The following is a 22,735-nucleotide window of genomic DNA, read 5'->3' as shown; positions in this document are numbered from 1 at the left end:
GCACAATCAACAAAATCAGTCCAGTCTTGAGTCTGTCTCTTCTGGTTATCTCTGAACAACAACCTGTACTGTTCAGTGGTTAGGCCAAACCCAATCAGAGCACTTTTCAGGACAGTGTAATTGTTAGCATCATCATCACTAACTGTGATGAGCTTGTCTCTTCCCTTTTCTGAAAAGGAGAGCCATAAGATTGCTGCCCACTGACTTTGGGGTACCTGCTGTACTTTGCAGGCCCTCTCCAAAGCAGTTATCCATTTGTGGATGTCATCCCCAACTTTGTAGGGGGGCACAATCTTACTCAGGTGTCTATTGTCATCATACCTGTCTTTATCCTTAGGGATATTGCTGCAACCAGTGGACTCTAGTCATCTTTGATAGGGCTACTTTGATTCGGCGTTCTAGCCTTAGGTATAAAAACGGTTAGTCAGGACTCCGCGCAGCGGACGCGCACATTGGGCGCGCCTGAATCGCGCTGGAGTCACGCCAGAGTCCAGCCCGTCTGCGCCCGTCCGCGCACGAACGGGTGTAGGGGCTGGGGCTCCCGGCTGTAGGCTTTCGTATACACAGGATGCATTATACCACTTACAGAGGGGAACCCAGTCATTGGATCCAACCACGCTAGCCTTATTAGAGGAACTGTCTATTCGTGGTTCATGCAGCAGTAAGTCCACCTCCTATTCCCATACCCTGAATCTGGCTAGCCTAAATACTAGATCACTGCAGTGTCATAGTCTTGAGATTTTCACCCTACTCCAAGCTGGAGAAATCGATGTCCTAACATTGACCGAGACCTGGCTCGGGAAAAATTCACTACCAGACATTATAGCCGCAGTTCCTTCAGGTTATGACATACACTGGCATAATCGTATGGGGAATGCCCGTGGGGGAGGAGTAGCTATACTTTTTAAGAAAAACCTAGCTGCAATTAAAATCTTGACAGAAACAGTGGACCTGGCCGATATGCTGGCAGTGAAAATTATGTTTGATAATTTGTGTTTAATCATTCTCACTGTCTATCGCCCGCCAAATTCCACCTCGGCCTTTAACGACCTATTTATGGCCAGCATATCGGATATATGCTCACGTTATAAGAACATAGTAGTTACGGGAGACTTTAATCTACACTGGGACAAGGAGAAAAAGGAACCAGCAGCTAGCCCTTTGGAGACAACAATGTGTTCGCTTGGTTTCAGGCAACTGGTAGACTCCCCTACGCACATAAAGGGCCATATTCTTGACCTGGTCTGGGTATTAGATCCTAAGATCACCTCAGTAAGAGTTCTCCCTTGTATCTGGTCAGACCACCACCTGATATATTGTGATGTCCCTATTGGTGCAAAACCCCCACAGCCCCCACCAAAATTTAAAAAGACTCGTCAATGGAAAAATGTTGATGCACAAACATTGACTTTGTCGCTCAGGGAATTCACTCAACCCACGGCGCCAGGCGCCGATATAGACCAAGAGTGTAGAGAGTTAATGGGTGATTTAACAAGGGCAATTGATCAGATTGCTCCAGTGAAGTCCCAGAAAATGAATAGTGGTGGGAAGGGAGCCCCCTGGTTCACACCAGCTCTAAGAGAGCATAGGAAAGATTTGCGAAATGCTGAGAGAAACTGGAGGAGAAAAAAAGACCCCGAATCCTGTGAACAATACAGGCAGTTGCTTCGGGCCTATAAAAAACATATACACGAATCCAAAGCAACATTCTACGAAAATCGCATTAACAAGGCAGATAATGTTCAGAAGGAAACTTTTAAAATCCTCATGGAACTAACTCAACCTATAGGGACCACCTTCAATTGTGCCACCTTTTTGAAATATTTCCTAGAAAAGGTTGAGATTATTTTACAAGATATAACAAGTACCAGAGTTGGCTCCACTGAACCATATCCTGCTAAAACTTCAGGTGGAATGTACTTGTCTAGTTTTCCCCTGATTGATTCATTGAGCCTAGAAACCTTAATGAGGAAAACAAAGTCAGGCTCCCCAGCCGACCCATGTCCTCCTAGTGTGTTCCGCCTAGCCCGCCTCAGCCTAGAAGAGCGCATTCTGTCCATGCTAAATAGGTCATTGAACACGGGACAGCTGCCAGCTAGCTTTAAAGAAGCCCGGGTGAAGCCCCTAATCAAGAAAGCTGGGGCCGATCCCAAAGTATTAAAAAACTATCGGCCTATTTCCCAGCTTCCATTTCTCTCTAAGGTGCTTGAGCAGCATGTTCTGAAGTCCCTGGCTGCGTTCCTGGAGTCCAACCATCTGCTCCATGACATGCAGGCAGGGTTCCGTGCCCACCATAGCACCGAGTTAGTCATGCTCTCGGTGCTGGACGACCTTAGAGGGTTGGCTGACCGAAAGAAACCAAGCGCCCTGATACTTCTAGACCTATCAGCGGCGTTTGATACCGTCAGCCATACCATACTCCTAGATAGGTTGGCCAGGTTTGGGTTTCGGGGCTCTGCTTACCTCTGGCTGGAATCCTTTCTGTCTGGGCGAACCCAGAGGATTCAGCTGGGAGAGGAGGTATCAGGAGCAGGAGACCTGACATGTGGGGTACCCCAAGGCTCCGCCTTATCCCCCTTATTGTTCAACCTATACCTGCAACCACTAATAAGCACCTTGGTTGAGATGGGCTGTCGGGTGTTTAACTATGCAGACGACACTCAGTTGTTGCTGAGCATAGATGACACCGTACGGGCCCAGTCGCTGGCACAGGAGATTCTTAGGTACACTGTTAACTGGATGTCCAGGAATCTCCTGAAGATTAACCCCGAGAAAACAGAGGTGTTAATTGTGTCATCCACTTGTTCTCCCTGGTGTGACCTCTACTGGCCCCAGGAATTAGGGCCCACACCCAAGCCAACAATCGCGGTCAAAAGTCTTGGCATGAGAATAGACGGCGCCCTCTCAATGACCAATCAAATCTCTGCGGTAGTGGGTACTTGCAACGGCATCATAAGACAACTGCGCAAACTTGTTCCACTTCTTTCCCAGTCCATGCTTCGCACGATAGTTTCTGCCACCATACTGTCGAGGCTGGACTACGGAAATGCGCTCTACCTGGGCTTACCTAAAGCCTTAACAAACAGACTGCAGGTAGTCTTAAATGATGCGGCAAGACTAATCTTTACACTTCCAAGGAGATCACACGCATCCCCGCTGTTGCTGAGTCTTCACTGGCTACCAGTGACGCAAAGGTCGGCTTTTAAGAGTCTCTGTATAGCTTATAAGGCTATCTACGGGCAAGCCCCTTCCTATATCAAGGAAAGACTAGTTATCTACAGGCCCGAAAGACGCCTAAGGTCCTCCGAGGCTCAGTTGCTAATATGTCCTCGGTTCAGGCTAGCAACAAAAGGAGGGAGATCCTTCTCGGTCCTACTGCCCAAAATGTGGAATGAGCTGCCTGAGTCTCTTCGCAAGGAAGGAAATCTGCTCCGCTTTAGGAAAGCCCTAAAGACAACTCTATTTAGAACAGCGTTGAGCTCAGTACAGATCTAACTCGCCTCCTGTGGCTGCCCGAGCTGTGATGTCATTGTGGTCAAAAGCGCCCTGAGACCTGCCGGTGATTTGGCGCTATATAAACCGACATAAACATAAACACTTAACTTTTGCTCTCTTGCAAGAGCAAGTCTCTCTTTGGCTAGGGCAAGTTCTCCTCTCTCAATTCTGAGATTGACTTCCCTCATCCTAGCCTGATGTTCTCTCTTCTGAGGGGAAGTCATTCCCCTCTGAGCAGAGCCATTAGAAGCATTAGACTGAAGAGATTCCCTGGAGTGGGATCTCATCATCCTATACCTCTGGTTAAGTCTACTGATAGGTCTGTATGGGGCTTGCCCCTCTCCAGCCCCATGTAGGCTTAGGTTAGCCTGGCTAAGTCTCCTAACTTGGACCTGGCTGCCTATCTCTTCTTCAGAATATTCTGTTATGTTATGTTATGTTAAAAGGTTTTCTATAGCGCAGCTAACACCTGAAGGTTTCTAGGCGCTGGTACTGAGGAAGCAGAGAAAGAAGTAAGGAAGTGGACGACAGGACTATTTATAGGCATCAGTAAACAATAAAGTTTTAAGGAGGGATCTAAATCTGGTGTATGGAAGGGGCAGCCTTAGGGGGGGGAGGGAGGGCATTCCAGAAGGTAGGGGCTAAGAAAGAAAACCTAAGACCCCCATGTTTCTTCCTCTTGAATCTGGGGACTGATAACAGAGCAAGTTGGGACGAGCGAAGGTTGCGTGAGGGAAGGTAGGGGTGAAGAAGGGAGGAAATGAAGGACGGGCCTCCACCTGCAAGAGATTTAAAAATTATGCAGCCCAGTTTAAACTTGCAACGAGCGTGAACCGGGAGCCAGTGGAGGCTTTTCAAAAGAGGGCTAACATGTTGGTACTTGGTTTGACGAAAAATCATAAGAGCAGCCTGATTTTGAATCTGTTGTAGCCTCTTAGCTTGATAGTCCGGGATGCCTACATAAAGCGCATTGGCATAATCGAGTCTTGATATGACTAGCGCTAACAGTGCCAGGGTGAGGGCCTCAGTGGTGAGAAGGTGGGAGATCTTTCGTATCTTCCTAAGCTGGAAGTGACTAGAAGACACTACCGCACTGATCTGATTTTTCATAGACAGGTCACCACTGATAATCACCCCCAGACTTCTGGCCGAGTTAGTCGGGCAGGGGGGACTGCCCAAGTTAGTCGGCCAGAAGGATGGTTGCCAGGGGTTGGAGGGACCCCCGACAAGAACCAGCTCGGTCTTGTCGGGGTTGAGCTTAAGATGGTTAAAGCTCATCCACTCACTAATGAAGCTGAGAGTGGTTTGAAAAGTAGAGATAGAGTCCTCCGATTTGTCGATGGTGAAGACCAGCTGAATGTCATCTGCGTAATTGAACGCAGTGACATTCAACCTTCGGAGGGATCGAATCAAAGGAACCAGGTATAAATTAAAAAGGAGGGGAGACAAAGAGGAACCCTGCGGGACCCCACACGTCAACCCGACCTGCCTCGCTGAAAATTGAGACAGCCTGACCGCCTGTTGACGATTGGTCAGGAAAGATCGGACCCAGTCCAGAGCGGTGCCCTGGATACCGGCCTCCCCGACACGGTCGACCAAAATATTATGGTCGACCGTGTCAAAGGCGGCCGATAGATCCAGAAGCACCAGAGCCTGACAGATGTTAGTGTCGGCTCCTCTGCGCAACTCCTCCATGACAGATAATATAACTGCCTCTGTGGAGTGCGCAGGTCTGAATCCGGCCTGCTGGGGGTCCAAAAAGCACGATTCCTCAATAAATGAACCAAGGGTGTGAGTAACGTGTGACTCCAAAACCTTGCTGAGGAAAGGGAGGAGGGATATTGGGCGAAAATTGGTCATAACAGAAGGGTCTGCCGAAGGTTTTTTTAAGATGGCCACTACCTCTGCCTGCTTAAAAGAGCAAGGAACCTCACCCGTGGCAAGAGAGTTGTTCAAAAGGGCCAGGGGGGGGTTCAGGGCAAACGGTAAAGGCTTCACGGAGAACACTGGGGGGGCAGCAATCACGAGGGGAGCCAGAACGGACTTTGTGTAGGAGGGCCAAAAACCCATCCGATGAGATAAGGGGGATCTGGGTTAGGCTGTGAGGATGTAATAGGGGACAAGAAGCAGCGGGTTGAGAAGAGGTGGACATAACTTGGGAAGGAATGCTGTTTTTAATCTTAACTATTTTGTCAACGAAAAATTGGTTAAGGGAGTCACAAAGCAACTGGGAGGGGAGGGGTGCAATGGTGACTCTTTCCGGGTTGGACAGCTCCTCAACTATTGAGAAGATGTCCTTGGATTTATTATCAGAATTCAAAATTTTTTGGGAAAAATATAGAGACTTAGCTAGAGATATGGCTGACTTATACTCTTTAAGTCGGATGGAAAATATAGATTTAGTTTCAGGGGAGTAGCCCCGGCGCCAACGCCGTTCGGCCTGACGGAGGCCAAGTTTCAGTGCTCTCAGTTCATCCGTGAACCATCTTTGGGCGTCATGACGGCGCCTAGCTCTCACCATTTTTAACGGAGCCACTGAGTCAGATGCCAAAGTAAGCCATCCGGTCAGGGCCTGGGCTTGTGAATCAATAGACCCAGTGATGGGGGGGGCGGAAGTACAAAGTAAAATGGTGAATTTGTTCAGGTCGGCCCTGGTCCAATTGCGAGCCATAAAGTTAGTTTCTATTGGGTGTGTGATAGGGGAAGGCACTGCCAAAGAAAAAGTGATCATAAAGTGATCTGACCACAGACAAGGGAAGATAAGGGGAGTGGAGATGTCAAGACAGGAGGTCCATACCTGATCTAGAATGTGACCCTTAGTGTGAGTGGGAAAAAGGATGTGCTGAGTACAGTTCAAGCCTGACATGAGATCTGAAAAGGCAAGTGAGCAAGGAGTTTCATGGGCGTCAAAAGGCCAATAATTAAAATCGCCAAGGACCAATATATTGGTGTTGTTAATGGCGAGTTGGGAAATTAGGGCGCCAAATTGGGTCACAAAACAGGGCATAGGTTGGGGGGGGCGATAGATCAGAACACATATGAAGGATGAACCGGATTGTTCCAATCTAAGCACCATGCAGTCGGTCGAGGGGATGTCGGTAGTGACCACTGAAGAAAAGCGAATCGGGTGCCTAATGATGGCAGCAACCCCACCACCCGTTTTGCCCGGGGGGCGGTTTACATGGAGAATGTAATAACCTGGGGGAATTGCAGCCAGAATGTCGGGGGAAGAGTCTTCAGTGAGCCAGGTCTCAGTAAGAAATAAAATATCTGGTTGCTCCGACTCTAGGAGGTGGAAAATGTCCAGCTGATGGCTGACCAAAGAGCGGGTGTTTAAATAAATCATTCTGCCTCCACATCATCCTCATTATCTATGATAGTAGGATCAGTGGTATTTTCTGCTGAGGGTAGGACCTCATCTGCATTACCTGTAAGGCCTGTGCTAGAGGCCTTAAGAACATCATAACCTTCTAGGAGTTCAATCAGGTGCTGAAGGGTAGGGTTAGAACCCTGTTTCAACCTCCTTGTGGTATACAAGTGTCTCAGCTCTTGGAAGTTGAGTATATCATATCTGGAAGGTGCCCTTGGAGGGTCACCACCCACAGGTAGAGACACACTAGGCTCACTTGTGGCAGACATGATCTACCTATACTAAGTGTTTTCTACTAAACCTCTCTAGGAGTTGTAGTCGGGGTGTGCTAGGCCCTTTTGTCTACAACAACTAAGTTCAGCATAACTTAAGTATTATAAGTCTTGTTATATGTACCAATGGTACCTAATGGGATCTTTCAAATGATCTCAAAGATTACAATTGGTAAAACAACAGCAAGCTCTTATCCCAGCCGCTGCACACCAATGTGAGAAGTTGGCCTGGTATATGATGTTCACTATTCTAGTGAGCACCTTGCACCAGTCCAAACAACCCTTATGGCGATGGTTGTAAAGTCAACATTATAGACCAGCTACCCTAGTGGTAGCATGGACAACGCAGTCTCAGGCTAAAACTTCAGAGGGCATGTGAAGCAAGCTGTTTCACCATATGTAACCCCTTTAATACCAAATGAAAGGACACCACACAGGTTATATATAAAATATATATGTATTTATTTCTAACACAACCCCTTTGAACTCTTGATGAGGTCAGAGGACAAAGCACATAAGATACTTAATCAAACAATTAGTTGCACAATATACAGAAGAGCCCTAGGGGCACGTAAAACCATATACTAAAATCATGGTATAAGAACCACGTCACGGACAAAGGATAGGCCTAGGGCCTAGAGAATCGCTGGGGCTACGCTGTACTACCAAAGGATAGGGAGCAGGAGGCCCATGGGAGGCGTGTGCAGTGTCTTAACACACACGCGAGTTACCGTAGAGTTAGTATGCGAACGAAAGAATTGGAAACTAGTTCTTTTAGGTCACTTCCGGATGGACTAGGAGAAAGCTACTGAAAACTAGAACACTAGGATAGTCAATACCCACAGGAGCACCTGAGTACTCGCGTTACCTCACCCACAGGAAGCGGGTGCATAGGTGTCAAAGTGTGTCGTGTTTCGTCGCAGAATCCTATGGAGCCTTGGAGAAAGATGCTGCAGGCGACCAGGAGAGAAGTGTCCGGTTGGATCCAAGGGCGGATCGAGGATGAAGAGTACCTGAAAGCAGAGGGGACAGAGTCTGGGTCACTAGCCAGTGACCAGGAAGGAACCAGGCGATGTCGCGAAGCAATCAGGTGATGTCGTGAAGCTTTTCTCTGCAGCCGCGTGGACCAGGATGTGTCGACGATGACCAGGTGCTGGGCACGGACTGTCCCACAAAGGATCTCGCTGCCGGCGGTGTTGGCTTCCGGATTGGAGTCAACAAGCCTTGGCAAAGGCAACCCACGCAGGAATCGAAGATGGCTTCTGGATCAGACCAGCAAGGTCTGATGGGCATCTCCTTTTCAGGGAACCATGGGCCAGTCTGGAGCAACCAGACCAGCGGTGTAGATTCGAAGGTTCGTCGTCACAGAGGCCACTAGCCAACGGGCAAGTGACCGGACAGACACGTCTAGCAGTAAAATGCAGAAGGGCCCCACGCGGCACTCCTGGAGTGTGGAGGGCTGATCTTCGGTACAGATGGTGCTCAGGGCTGGGGCTTCTCAATCCCCAATGCACAACTTCGAGGGTGCCTCAGAAGTTGCACAGAAAGCAATTCGCAGGCTTTCCAAGATGGCCAGTCCCACATCTCTCGTCGCTTCCACGGGTCTCAGCTTTGCTGTGGCTGTGGATCGGGCTTAAGGAAGTCTGGGTCTTGTCAGGTACTGTGCTCGGGCTCCGGCGGGAGCGTCGACAAAGCAAACGTTGATTGCTTGATGGTGCCTGCTTACACAGGGTGGTCACTCCTTGACCACAAGGGAGATTCTTCAGTCTTCTATCTTCAGGTAGAACGTCGAAGGTCCAGAGTTTCGTTTTAAGTTTCAGTTCAGGATAAATCTAAAGTCTCTTGACTCAGCTCCTACCTATATACCAATCTTAGGGGCTGGATTACCTGCTAGGCCCTCCTATGGGTGGGACCAGGAAGGGGGTGGTTACACCTCTTTCCCTTTGTCCAGTTTCGCGCCAGAGCTGGGGCTGGAATGCCCCAGCAACTGGTTTCAACCGGACTATGCATGGGACACCTTTTGTGCCCCAGGCAGAGTCATTTCATTCAGCCCTCCCTGCCCCAATACACTATGGCCTGTCTGGGGTGGTGCTAGCACCTCCCAAGACAGGAAACCTATTGTCCAAGCCTCCGTCGTTGGAAGGACTCCCAGCAGCAGGAGGTCAGACTTGTGTCTGTGGCAGCAGCATCCATGTTGTGATGCAGAGACTCTGGTAAACTTTAACCGGGATTACTAGGAACAACATGTCTTCTCCCTCTAGAAGGGTGGAATGCTACCCCCGTCGCCAGAACTGGCTAGGGGGTAGTATTCCAAAGCGTATGACACCTTACACGACATGTTTTGATAAAGCCAAACCAAAGTTAGCATTCAACCGCGAGGAGGATAATGCACTTAAGAGTATATGGTATGGCTATATCATAGAACAGCTATAAGGACATGGTTCCGAAAGCTGCAGACAGGCTCAGCTCATGCTAGAGCCTCATCTCACATAAAACCAAGCACTCTGCCTCCAGGATTGTTAAGGCCTGCCATAGGAGTGACTTATAGGTATATATGTGTCTATATACAAGGATAGGTATAGGAATACTACACCTAAGCAAGGGGTGATTACATGACCTTGCCCCAGCTGAGTGATCAGCCAGTTGTGTCAATGTCAGTGGCCAGCCAGGGGTGGCATAACATGCTGCAGCCCCTGGTAGGCCTTGGATGCACCTATGCCCTGGGTACCTATGGTACACTGTACAGGGGCTCATAAGGTGACCCAATTCCCAATTGGTAATGTACCTAAAGTACATGGCATGAATTTAGAGAGAGAACAGCTGGGCTGTGGGTCTGATTAGCAGGCCCACAACCACATTAAGACGAAAACCAGTAAAGCAAAAAGCAAAAAGTGGGGTGACCATAGGAAAGCAGACCCTACTCTCCTACATAGATTAAAAATCAATGGGCTAGGAGCAGAGACCTGAGGAATTCCACAAACCAATGGTTTGAATGAAGATAAAAAAGGGGTAAGGAAGACCTGTACAAATCGATCTTCTAAAAAAGAATGCAGTCAGGATAACACTGTCCTGAAAGCCAAGATGACTTAATCTCTTCAGCATGGTCGAATGAGCTATCATATCTAACACTGCTGACAGATCAAGTAGCACTACCATAGCAGAAGCACCACCGTCAGGCACTTCTCTGACCGGTTTAGACAATTACACTAGTGCAGTCTCCGTGCAATACCCTGCACGGAAGCCGGATTGTGTGTCATACATCAAACCACTGACTTCTACAAAGGAGGATTATTTTTGCTTAACCATCTTTTCTAAGATTTTTCGAGGGTACCAATTGCAATAAAAGTAAATGAAAGGGTCAACTGATTTTCTACATTCAAAAAGATTTGATTTTCAGGTAATGTTCTATAAACCAAGAGAGGTTAACAAAATGTTGGAAAACGCTGAACCAAATCAACAAACAACTACAATTAAAGGATTAAAAGAAATAGACCATTCCATATTTACACATTTAAAGATTTAAAAAGTGCTTAGATCAGTGGGCCATACACCTAGGCAGAATATAGAGATCTAGGATAAATGGCACTTAAACGCAACATAGCGTTTGGTCACCTGCAGCAACCCAAAATATAACTATACTGGAGTTCAGAAGATACATAATAAATATGCCATCAATTTTTGTCTTTATCTTCTCAAATTTGCTGTGCATTCAGAGACAGAGGTCAAATGTCAGGCTGTATTGACTGACAAATACCCAAGCTGTATTGACTGACCAATATCAGTTTATTCATTTAACATGGAGATTGAGGTTTACTTTCGCGGACTACGAAGTGAGAGGATTTTGTAAAGTGAACTATTTGATAATTTTGCTTGAGTACAGGGTATGTCAATTTATTTTCAAACCTCACAAACCCAAAACCTGTAAATGAACTGTACATAGATTAAAAAAATATATCAGCCATTAAAAGTTTTAGTAAGATATTTGTGACAGTGTGCTACAAAATGCAAACTGGCTAGCTAGATATACACTAAATCTCCTGCTGAATGAACGTGGCTCATTTGCTATACTTCTTAGTGTGACCCTTGAATTTTTCATTATCGGTATGAGTCTGGTATGCAACACTGATGGCAGTACCCCCACTCTGAAAAGTGTTGGAGCACCACTGGGTGCTTTTGAAAAAGAGCAGGATACATACCTTCAACTGTATGGGTAGAACTAGGTACATCAATTTCTGGTTTTGATTCAGGAACCATAACTGGTAAATCCTCATCCAAAATAATCCCTTAAAAAAAAAAAAATGTAAAAAGACGAGATGTAACAGCTGGTTAAAACAAAGGTCGAGACAGTGTAATACTTTAGCTCCCTGTGTAGGACCCCATGGTATGCCTCCAAAAGCATGCCAAAGTCTTGGGGGGCACTAGAGGAAATATGTAATAGAGGAAGAATACGAATAATGCTTTGCCTCTAATTTCTAGAGCTACACATTGGGTCATGCTAATTACAATTTTTATATGTTCCAGATTTATAGCTGAAAACTGTATAGTATACGTGGTCTGTCAGTATTACTGCATTCCATATTCCGGTATTTGACACCATTTACACAACCAAATGAACAAGTTACTTACCTTTGGTAACAATATATCTGTAAGAGATGTATTAGTTATAGATTGTTTACCGTAGAATTACCCCAGGTGTCAGACTGGTTCCCGAGATTTTTTTCTTTAGCAGTACCCATGCGCGTTGGTAGGTGGCGTCGGTAGACTCCACGTACGTCGCTGGCATAGTGTTCGCCGGAATGACGTCACGGTGTCTACTTAGACGCCGCCCCTGAGCGCTAACGTCAGTTCTTAACACGACATTTCAAACCAGCAGGGCAGAGCCATGCAAGACACTGACCACTGGTACACAAAACTAGGGCCCTGAAAGGGAGTCCCTTACTGTAGAAGTCAGTTCGCAGAACTGGGAGGATGGGTGGGGCCGTTAGGAATCTATAACTAATATAGGTCTCTTATAGATATATTGTTACCGAAGGTAAGTAACTTGTTCTTCTGAAAAGGAATATTAGTTATAGATTCCTTACCTTAGAAGAGATACCCAAGCAATACCAACCCCAGAGGGGGGTCTGCAAACCAAGTTCACACCATAAAGTCGTGGAGAGCTGAACGGCCAAAGAAGCCGTCTCTCCGGACTTGGCTATCCAGGCAGCAACGTTTTATAAACTTGTGCAGGGAGACCCACGTGGCTGCCTGGCAGATGTAACCGAGGGCGACTCCACATTCCAAAGCAGTAGTAGCGGCCATTGGCCTGGTGGAATGGGCACGCAGCCATACCGGAGGTTCCTTCTTTGCCAAAGAATAACAGATTTTAATGCAAAGGATGACCAATCGAGAGATGGTCTGCTTTTGCACGGCTCAAACTTTCTCGGCACCCATCATTGCCAATACAGTGTTGATCGTCCACCCGGAATGGTTTTGTGCGATCCAGATAAAATGATAATGCATGTTTTGGATCCAGACGGTGGTGTCTCTCTTCCTCCTTGGAAGAGGGGGGGGGGGGGGGGGAGTGGGAAGAGAAGGTGGGCAAAGTGACGGTCTGTCCTATGTGGAAAGAGGTAACTACTTTGGGAAGAAAAGAATGCCTTGTTCGAAGGACAAAATTGTCCGGATGAACAGCAATAAAATGAGGTTTAGAAGAAAGCCTGAAGCTCACTCACCCTGCGAGCAGAGGTGATGGCAACCAGAAAAGGAGTCTTTAAGGTCAAGAGTCTGATAGGACGGAAGGGCGTGGCTTGGAGCGCCTGCAATGGCCGCATTCTGTGAAGCTCCGGGCTAGCTGAAACATAAGCCCCATAATCCGTACAATAATCCGGCCTGCACGGGGTGGAAAACTCAGAGCCCCTGGGTGAGACCACCCCCCGACCTGAGAGCAAGTTCAACGGAGACACGCAAACTGCCGATAACAGAGTTGGAAGCCCCGAGAGCCTGGAAGGGTGAGCCCTAAGCTGCGCTGCTGCCCATCGCGTGGTGGGCTGCAGAGCTGCGAACGGAGTGGGACGACCGGCGGAGGCACTACAGCAGCGGGCCAGTGGTACGGTCCAACACTGGATCACTGATACACAAGACGGCAGCTGGTGAGGAGTTTAGAGGCGCCGCTCTGGGTGGCTGGCGCAGCTGTCTGAACGACCGGAGATTCTCAAAGCAGGGGGTGGCTGAGGAGAGACAGTCGGCCCCAGAGGAGCAGAACAGATGAGATGCATGCCCCTGAAACAGGCCTGAGAGAGGAAGCCGGTGGTGGGCCTGCAACGAGTTCAGGCGCCACACTGGAGGAGCCCCCCCCACCCCCCAAACTAAAAGCACACAGCCCGAGGGAGAATTCCCAAAGGGAGTTATATACCAAAAGAGGGCCGGCGGCCCGAATAGTGAGAGATAGCAGAAAAATAGCAAGGTTTCCGGGTCGGGGAGCACTGTAAAAGTAGGTGGTTGCCCCCGAGGCCACTCACAGCCAGGCAGCAGCAACTGTATAATTAGGTGTACACCTCCTCCCAAGGCGGGGGCACGGAGAGATGGGAGCCCACTGAGTCCGGCTGTGACTGGGGACCGAAGAGTGGCACAGGATCAGTGGAAATCAGCCCGTCGGCAGGAGTCGTCACCGGGCTACATGGGAGGGGCGAGGCGGGCCGTTAACCAAACAAATGGGGCATTGCCCGGGGCAGTAAAAGAGCACAGACAAGAGAAGCTGCATATATCGCTAGTCCTGCAGTAGGCCTGGAAATGCGGTGGACGCCACAGACTGTCTAGCTTGAGGGAGCCAGGCTGCTATAGAGGAAGAAAGGCTTCAACCGGATCGGCACTCACTCTTTTTTACATCTTGCGTGTGAAGAGCCTGTTCTGCTACGGAGTCTGGCAGAGCGAAAAACACGGAGTTCTACAGACTGGTTAAGGTGGAAAGAGACTACTTTAGGTAGAAATGTTGGGTTAGTCCTAAGAACCACTTTGTTATGATGGATTTGGAGAAATGGTTCTTGTATGGTTAATGCCTGGAGTTCACTGACTCTTCTGAGAGGTGATCGCAACCAGGAAAGCTACTTTCCAGGTGAGAAATTGTAATTCACATTTATGCATAGGTTCAAATGGGAGACCCATGAGCCTGGTAAGTACCACATTTAGGTTCCATACTGGATAAGGAGGAACTCTAGGTGGAATTCTTTTAAGGTCTTCCATAAATGGCTTGATAGCTGGTACCCTAAACAAAGACACATGTCTGTTTTGGAGTTCGGATGCTATTGCCGCAAGATGTAGTCTAATGGATATATATGCTACGTTACATTGTTGTAGATTGAATTGAATACACACTTATATAGCGCATGGCTACCCAAGGAAATCCCAGCGCTTATTGTGACACGTTAGAAAACAACACTGATCATGGAAAGAGAAAGGTTTTAAGCGGTTTCCTAAATTTAAGATAACCAGATTCCAGACGCAAGCTTGGCTGCATTGTAGGAGAATCGCCGACCTCCAGTTCGGGACCGTTTGATCATAGGAACTGAGAGTAGATGATGCAAAAGGTAACTGATGATGTCTTGAATAGAAGCATCTAGTGGGTTGATTTTGTGATGTGTACAGTAAATAACAAATCTTTTCCTCTTTGCGGCATAGCAAGCTCTAGTGGTCGGTCTAGACTCTTTAATGATGTTCATGCAGTGTGGTAGCCAAACTTGAAGACTTTTAGGTGCCAGAACGCAAGGTTGAGTTGATTGGGATCTGGATGCCTTATTTCTCCATGGTTCTGAGTGAGAAGCCTGAGTGAGAGGCGTAGCTTTTGGGTAGGAACTACTGATAGCTCCAAGAGGGTTGTGAACCATAGCCGTCGGGCCCACGTTGGAGCAATTAGGCTCATTGTGAGGGAATGCTGTTTGAGTTTCAGAACCACTAGCGGAATGAGTGGGAGAGGCGGAAAAGCGTAAGCCAATTTGCCTCACCAGTTCATCCATCGCACATTGCCTTTGGACAATGGGTGTGAATATCTGGATGCGAAGTTTGGGCATTTTGCGTTTTGGTGTGTGGCGAACAGGTCTATTTCTGGGTGGCCCCACATTTGAAAGAATGGAAGCAGAACTTGAGGATGCAGTTCCCATTCGTTGATCTGCTGTTTTTGGCGACTGAGTAGATCCGCATTTTGATTGTGTACTCCTGGGAGATGTTCTGCAATGAGATGTATGTTTGGAGGAATGACCCATCTCCATATACTTTGAGCTAGGTATGAAAGCAGGAGTGTGTCCCCCCCACCCCGTTTTTGTATGTAGTACATTGCAGTCATGTCTGTACGGACTAGGACAGCTTTGCTTAGGAGGGGAAGTTGATAAGATTTTAACGCTAGGATGATTGCCAGCAATTGCAGGTAATTTATGTGGAATTGTTTTTGCTGAGGGGTCCAAATTCCCTGAATGGTATGGGTTTGAAGATGAGCTCCCCAGCCGGGGAGCGAAGAGTCTGTTAGCACCATCTGTGGAACCAAGTCGAGGAACAGCCGTCCTTTGGAAAGGTTTTGTGTGTTCCACCACTGCTGAGAGGGATGGGTGCGGTTGTCTACCAACACGAGATCTGTTAACTGACCGTGAGCCTGGTTCCACTGATGTGCCAAACCCTTGTGTAAGGGACACATTTAGAGTCTAGCATAAGGGATGATGTGAATGCAAGAGGCCATCATCCCGATTAACTGCATGAACACTCGCACTGGTAGTGTGTGTTAAGTCTGAACTGTTGCTATTATAGCTTGTATGGTGCTTATCCTGACTGGGTTGGGGTATGCTCGAGCTTTTGAAGTGTCTATTGTAGCCCCTAGATACTGTTGTATGCTGGATGGTTGGAGATTGGATTTGGTGAGGTTTACCGTGAAACCCAAGTTGTGAAGCAGTTGAATTGTTTTGTGTGTGTGTTGCACACAGCTGCTGTGTGTCTTGGCTTTTAGGAGCCAGTCATCCAGATAAGGGAAGACATGAATGTGCTGTCTTCTTAAGTGGGCCACAACTACTGTGAGGCACTTGGTGAAAACTCTGGTGCTGTAGTGACCACGAATGGGAGGACCTTGAATCGGTAGCGTTGACCATCTGCCACGAACCGGAGATATTTTTTGTGAGCGGGGTGAATTTGAATATGAAAGTAGGCATCCTTTAAATCCAGAGTAGAGAGAAAGTTGCCTTGTTGAAGTACTGGGAGCACTTGTTGGAGAGTGACCATGTGGTTTAGCGGTCTGAGGTCCAATATGGTCCTGAGAGATCCGCCCTTTTTCGGAATTAGGAAACAGAGGTAGTAAACCACTGTGCCTTGGTGAGGCAAGAGGACTGGTTTGATTGCATGTTTTTGTAATAGAGAGAGAACCTCTTGTTTGAGAAGTGTTAGATGTTCCAAGGACATTGTCTGGGAGGAATGTTTGGGGGCGGGGGGAGGGTTGGGAGGGTTGGGCAGAGGGGAGTTTTAGGCAGTAACCATTCGGGATAATTTGCCTTACCCACTTGTCTGTTGTGATTGAATTCCAGACAGGTACGAAATGTGAAAGACACCCCCCCCCCCGACAGGTGTGGGATGATCGGGGGCAGTGCAGGGAAGTCACGGTTTGGTGGTAGGGGTGGTGTGGTTATTGTTGCCGCAACCTCTTCCCTTACCATTTTTGCCTCTATGAAAGTATCCTTTGGAGGATATTTGAGGGCGGCTCTTCTAGGACTAAGAGGAACGTTCAATGGTTTTGGACCTAGCTCTGTAGAAGTAGCGGTAAAAAGAGCGTCATGGGGAAGTGAATTGTAAGGCACACATCTAAAGATGTGTCAATTGAGGGCCCGAAAAGATACTCTTGATCAAAGGGCTGATTTAGGATAGCAGGTTGCACCTCCAGTTTGAATCGGAAAGACAAGCGTGCCTTCGCAACAAAACGCTAGTGTTAATGGCGTTGGATGCGGTATCAGCCGTGTCGAGCGCACATTTAATTGAGGGGTTTGTGATCGTTTTCCCCTCTTGGAGAAAGTTGTTGGCCTTTTGTTTGTACTGGTCAGGAAGGTGTTGCATGAGCTTTTAAAGCTCGTCATAGTGAGCCCTGTCGTATTGGGGCAATAAAGCGTGGGCATTGGCAATCTGCCAGTGATTTGCAGCCTGTGACGCTATACGTTTACCAGACGCATCTATTAATTTTTATTCCTTATCAGGAGGAGGGTGTCACTTGTACTCTGAGTTTGCCCTCTTGAGTGCATTAGACACCACAAGTGAATCCAAAGGGATTTGACCTTTACTGTAAATTGGGTCATTGGGAGCTGCCTTATACATTTTATCCATATAATTACAAACACAAGGGAACCCAAAAGGTAGATAAGGACCTTGGGTAACAGTTTAGTATTTAGAACGACAGTCCTTAAACTAGACAATGTAATAATAATAAACAGACTGGAAACAGTACTATATTGTGAATGTCCAGTCGGACACAAAATTTAATAATTCAATCAATTGTTAGTGAAAAAAATACAAAGCAAAACAATACCATGGAACACAATCCTGTATCCTACACAAATAAGTTAAATTTACATTCAGGACAAAGACTTTTCAGGCAAGATGGGGTAGCTTGTGGAATATTGAGCACAATTTCATACAAGCTTATGAAAGCAGTAATTGCACTTCTTTTATCAAATGTGATTAATGTGTACAACTATTTACAGTAGTCGGCGACGTTTCGATGCATTTAGAGGAATAACAGGATCATCATCAGGACAAATACACTGCAAGCCTGATTCAATTTGACAATAGACTGATGTGGCTACAAGGAGGGAGCTTGCCTGAAAAGTCTTTGTCCGGAAAGTAAATGTAATGTGTGTGTAGGATACAGGACTGTGTCCCATGGTATTGTTTTGCTTTATATTTTTATTCACCAACAATTGATTGAATTATTAAATTTTGTGTCCGGCTGGACACTCACAATAATGTACTGATTCCAGTCTATATTTAATCTTATTACATTATTGTCTAGTTTAAAGGACCGTTGCTCTAAGTATTATACTTTTTATCTATCCTGGTGTTGGGAATCCTGGCTCTGACGGTCCTTAAAAACGCCTGGGGCATGTTTGAGCATGCCTTTTAACATTGGCAGGGTGTGGGTGGACTTTTGCGAGAGTGCAAAGGATTCAAGTAGAAAGTCTTCCTCCAATGGATCAGAATGTAATTGTACCCCGTGGTATTGGGGAGCCTTATTGATAAGTTGGGCGAACCCAATATTGTTATCTGTTGGTGATGGCCTAGATGAATAGAGGTCCGGGTCACTGTGTGGGTGGAGATCTGTGTTATAGTCATCCCAAGGGTCTACGTCATGTGGGATGGTATGTGCATCATCATCCCCATGTGGATCTAAATTCCCTCCCCTGTCAGTATAATCATCCTCAGTATCTGATGTTTGAGGTGAAAAAGTATGTTGTGGGGAGTGTGGTGGAGAAATTATAAGATTTGGATCAACTGGAGGAGGAGAAGGAGGTGTTTTGTTTCACATGTATTTCAGATTCCTCTCATGTGTCCTGTTTCCTCTTTTTTTGGAGGCTTGGCAACGACTTTGCCAGTCTCTGGGTCAATAAAAAGAGTTTTTGTTTTGGATCCAAAAAATCAGGTAAATGTGTGGGTAAAATGTATTTTTTCGGTGCCGAAGATATTAGGTTTGGACCGAGTTTGATTTTGGACTCCTTAGGTTTTGTTATAGGAGTCTGGGAGTACGAGACTTTTTCAGCTCAGACTATTTTTTCGGCTCCGAAGATTTTTTCGGTTCTGAATTTTTGTCCTTGGTATGTTTCGACACAGAGAGCTTCAGTGTCGAGGCTGTCTTTGGTGCCGACGAAGAAGGGCGTGGCATATCTTTGGTCTTGTGCTTCGTGCCGAAGGTGACTTTGGCACCAGAATGAGGTTGGCTCGAGCTGGAAGGCTTATCTTTAGGTTTCATAATCTGGCCCGAGGGTGGGCGTCTGAGACATGTTGTCGGTGTCAACCAGAGCCCAAGGGCGAGGGTGTTCCCGGAGCCTTGGGTTTGTTTTGTGGGAAAAGGGTTTCGGTACTCCCGTACCTCTGAGCTGGGGTGAGTGTCTCCTCTTCGACATCAGACCCATCGGCCTTGGAGAAGTCTTCATCACCTTGTTGCTCCGGCTGGACATTGGGATCTGCTCAGACGATGTCCGGAATCGAGCTGCTTTTGCGCGACATCGAGCCGCACAATCACCGATGGTTTTATTTGACCTGAAAGATGAACAGGGCACGCAGTTCTTGTCTTCGTGCTCCGGGGCGAGGCAGAGGTTACAAACCTTGTGCAAGTGTGTGCGCGAACTTAGCACCACACCCAGGGCATTTTTTGAAAGGAGTGCTTTCCATTGACTGCATGCGTGGTCGGCACAGATAGGCCCAACGGCCGCGTCGAAGATAGAGGTCGGGTAGTTTGTTTTTAAAGATGCGCATCAAAAGGGAAACACGAACGAGACGATCGAGACAATACCGTCGAGTGTAGAGTGTAGAGGAATTACGCATCAAAGGGGGGTTCAAAACCAACACCGACCCAGAGCACAGCAAATCACATCCGAACCCGATGGCGGAAAAAAACAATCTGGAGATGAAGTTGATGCCCAAGCACACTATTGTCCTAAGGAGGAGTCACCTACCTCGTGACTACAAAAGACTTCTTCCAAGATAAAAACAAAGTGCAAACATCCGAGCCCATCCCGGCTTGACTACGGTAACATCCTGTACCTGGGTTCAAATAAAGCTGTAGTGCGGAGACTTCAACTAGTCCAGAACTCATCTGCTAGGCTGCTGTGTAAAATCTCAAAAACCGCCAGCATCTCGGCTCATCTGCGAGACCTACATTGGCTCAGGGTGGAGAACAGTATCAAGTTCAAAGCCCTGAGCTATATGTTCAGGATAAAAGCGGGCACAGCGCCTAAATATCTTCAAGCTTTAGTCCAACCGTACACACCTAAGCGTAGCCTACGGTCACAATCTGCAGCCAATTTTTGCGTGCCTAGGTTCAAACTATCAAGAATGGGAGGCAGATCATTCTCACACTTAGGTCCATCTCTCTGGAATGAGCTACCCCCCCATATACGCAGGGAGGTAAACTACTCGAGGTTCCGTAAAAACATAAAAACCTGGTTGTTTGATCAATAACAGCTCCTGCCAGGTCCCATGCCTTACCACTGTGCTACGTCATGGCGCCGGGAAACCCTTGTTGGGTAGCTGCGCGCATTATAAGGTTAACAAATAAATAAATAAAAACACCAGATGGCAATCTATGCCTAAGTATACGATCTACAGCTTATATGCCTCAAACCTATTTTTATCAGTGAGCCTGAAGGAGCAACTTTTTAAAACATTTAATTTATACTTTACACCAGCTAAACTCTTCGAATGGGGAAAAAAACAGAAATGACCTAGATGTTTAGAAGGTTCAGCTACATGTTTTATGATTGTGCTAAACTAATACCCTTAAAAAGTAGGATGGAACTATTCTGGGAAGGACTGTTCGGGATCAGGGTTGAATTTACCCCAACTCTTATGATTCTGGGCTACGATAATATGAGTCTTAAATCAATACAGACTCATTTTATACTCCTCTCAGTAGCGGTCTCTAGGATATAAATCGCAGTCAGGTTTAAGGACTCTGATTCCCTTCCCCCCCACCCGCATTTCTGGCCTGGTTAGCTCGACTGCTGGCAATATATAAACAGGCGATGCCTCTCTATGAATACAGGGGGAGCCGAGCCAGGAAGCTGGGGAATAAGATCTGGTCCCCCATTATAGATTGGAAAGATAAAATGAACCACGCAGCAGGTCAACTGGGTCGGTTTTTATGAAACCATAATTATTTTTAGGACCCATGGTTCGCACCTAGAGTGGTAATGTTTCAGGCTAAAGGTAGCACCAATATCATTGTACTGTATTGAAGAAACTATTAACTAAGTCTGTTCTTAATATTGCTATTTATTGTATTACCGTGTTTAAGAGATATGAATTGTGTAAAAGATGGTTTCTTCATGATAAACTTGGATGGGGCAAATATATTACGTTATTGATCAATGCAATTGCTAAGGGTGCCCTTGTACCGGCCTCGTGGAAGGGAGCGGAAATTATCCCCGTGTTTAAAAAGGGTGACAAGTCTAGCCCGATTGATTCAGTGCAAAAAAATAGTAGGGAGAATGAACCTTAATAAAAATACAGGCGTGGATTGAGGAGAGCAATATACTATCACCTTTGCAAGCAGGTTTTCGTGCTGCCACAAGTACAATTGACCAGGTGTTTCGCTTTGTACTAAAATATTGGAGTGTGGTGGTTTTGGGCAAATGCTGCCTTTGTCGATTTGAAAACTGTTTTCGATCTTGTTCCCCGTTCAAGGCTTTGGACAACCCTACGTGATCTTGATCTGCCTATTGATTTACTGACCCTTTTATTCGATTACATGAGGACAATTACGCGAAGATACGTTGGGGCTCCCAAGGACAAGTGACTAGTTGTTTCCCCGTGGAAAGAGGAGTACGCCAGGGTTGCGTTATGGCGCTTACCTTGTTTACTGTGTACATTAATAGCATAGTTGACCTCTTGTCCTGTGTGAATACGGACGCCCCGATCTTAGCGGGAACCAGAATTCCGATTTTAATGTTCGCGGACGATACGTTGTTAATCTCGAAGACCCCGAGTGGACTACAGATGGCTCTGAAAATATTCGAGGAGTTCTGTGCTACTCGAGGTCTCGAGATCAACGTGTCGAAAACGAAATTCCTTAATTTTAATCAACACAAAATTTTTAAGGGGGGTCATTACAATGAATGATCGTCCTCTGGAGCAAGTGAAGGAATTCACTTATCTGGGGGTGAATATTCAAAATGATCTCAGGTGGAATCAGATTGATCTTGCCACCTTAAAGCACAAACAACTCTCGGGGGCCTTACGCCTGGAGCACAATAGGTCTTTCACGAAACTCATCAGTCCCGTCCTACAGGTATATGACATTAAAGTAGTTAGCTCTGCACTATATGGCATTGAGTTATGGGGCTTAGGTGATATATCCAAACTTAGTATGTCTGAAAACAAGTTCTTGAGTGGGATTAGAAATCTTCCTCAAAGTCCGCCCTTGTGCCCACTGTTGTACTACCTAGAGAGGTATCCCCTTGCTGATATTGTAAAGCTCTGTGCGGTGCTATATTGGCACAGACTATGGACCAAGCCTGAATTGCCACCATATGCTGCTGGGTTTCTGGAAGTATTAAAATCTGATACATTCCATAAAATTGCTTGGTTTGGAGGTATCAAGGACATTCTTGTTAAAATAGGTATGTCAATGCTTTGGGAGGACCCTGCCACATCCTGCTTTCCGTCAAAAAAAGATTTTGAAAGCCAGGTATTGGGAAATGGTCACACACAACAGATTAACAGCTAGTGGTTCCTCATCGCTATCAGGAAGGTTTCTGGATATTAAACTTACCCCGAGTTTGGAACCGTACTGGGACCATATCACTAAGCCACTGGATAGGAAGTTCTATTTCAAGTTGAGAACAGGTTCCCTACCCCTTGGATCTTTTACATCCAGGTGGAAAAA

General features: G+C 46.7%; 1 protein-coding gene across 13 annotated transcripts in view; it reads right to left on the bottom strand.

Moving 5' to 3' along the window:
- TDRD6 (tudor domain containing 6) overlaps positions 1-22,735 on the bottom strand; it is a 2,679,339-nt gene that overhangs the window by 1,220,026 nt on the left and 1,436,578 nt on the right. For all 13 annotated transcript variants that reach the window (XM_078647663.1, XM_078647665.1, XM_078647668.1 and 10 more), the window contains one exon: positions 11,334-11,420. In XM_078647663.1, coding sequence (XP_078503789.1) covers positions 11,334-11,420 — 87 coding nt within the window. The remainder of the gene's footprint in view (positions 1-11,333; positions 11,421-22,735) is intronic.

The sequence above is a fragment of the Lissotriton helveticus genome, chromosome 6 (assembly GCF_964261635.1).
Source record: "Lissotriton helveticus chromosome 6, aLisHel1.1, whole genome shotgun sequence".
Lineage (NCBI taxonomy): Eukaryota > Metazoa > Chordata > Amphibia > Caudata > Salamandridae > Lissotriton > Lissotriton helveticus.
Note: the sequence above shows the minus strand (reverse complement) of the source record. Positions and strands in the feature narration are given on the sequence as shown.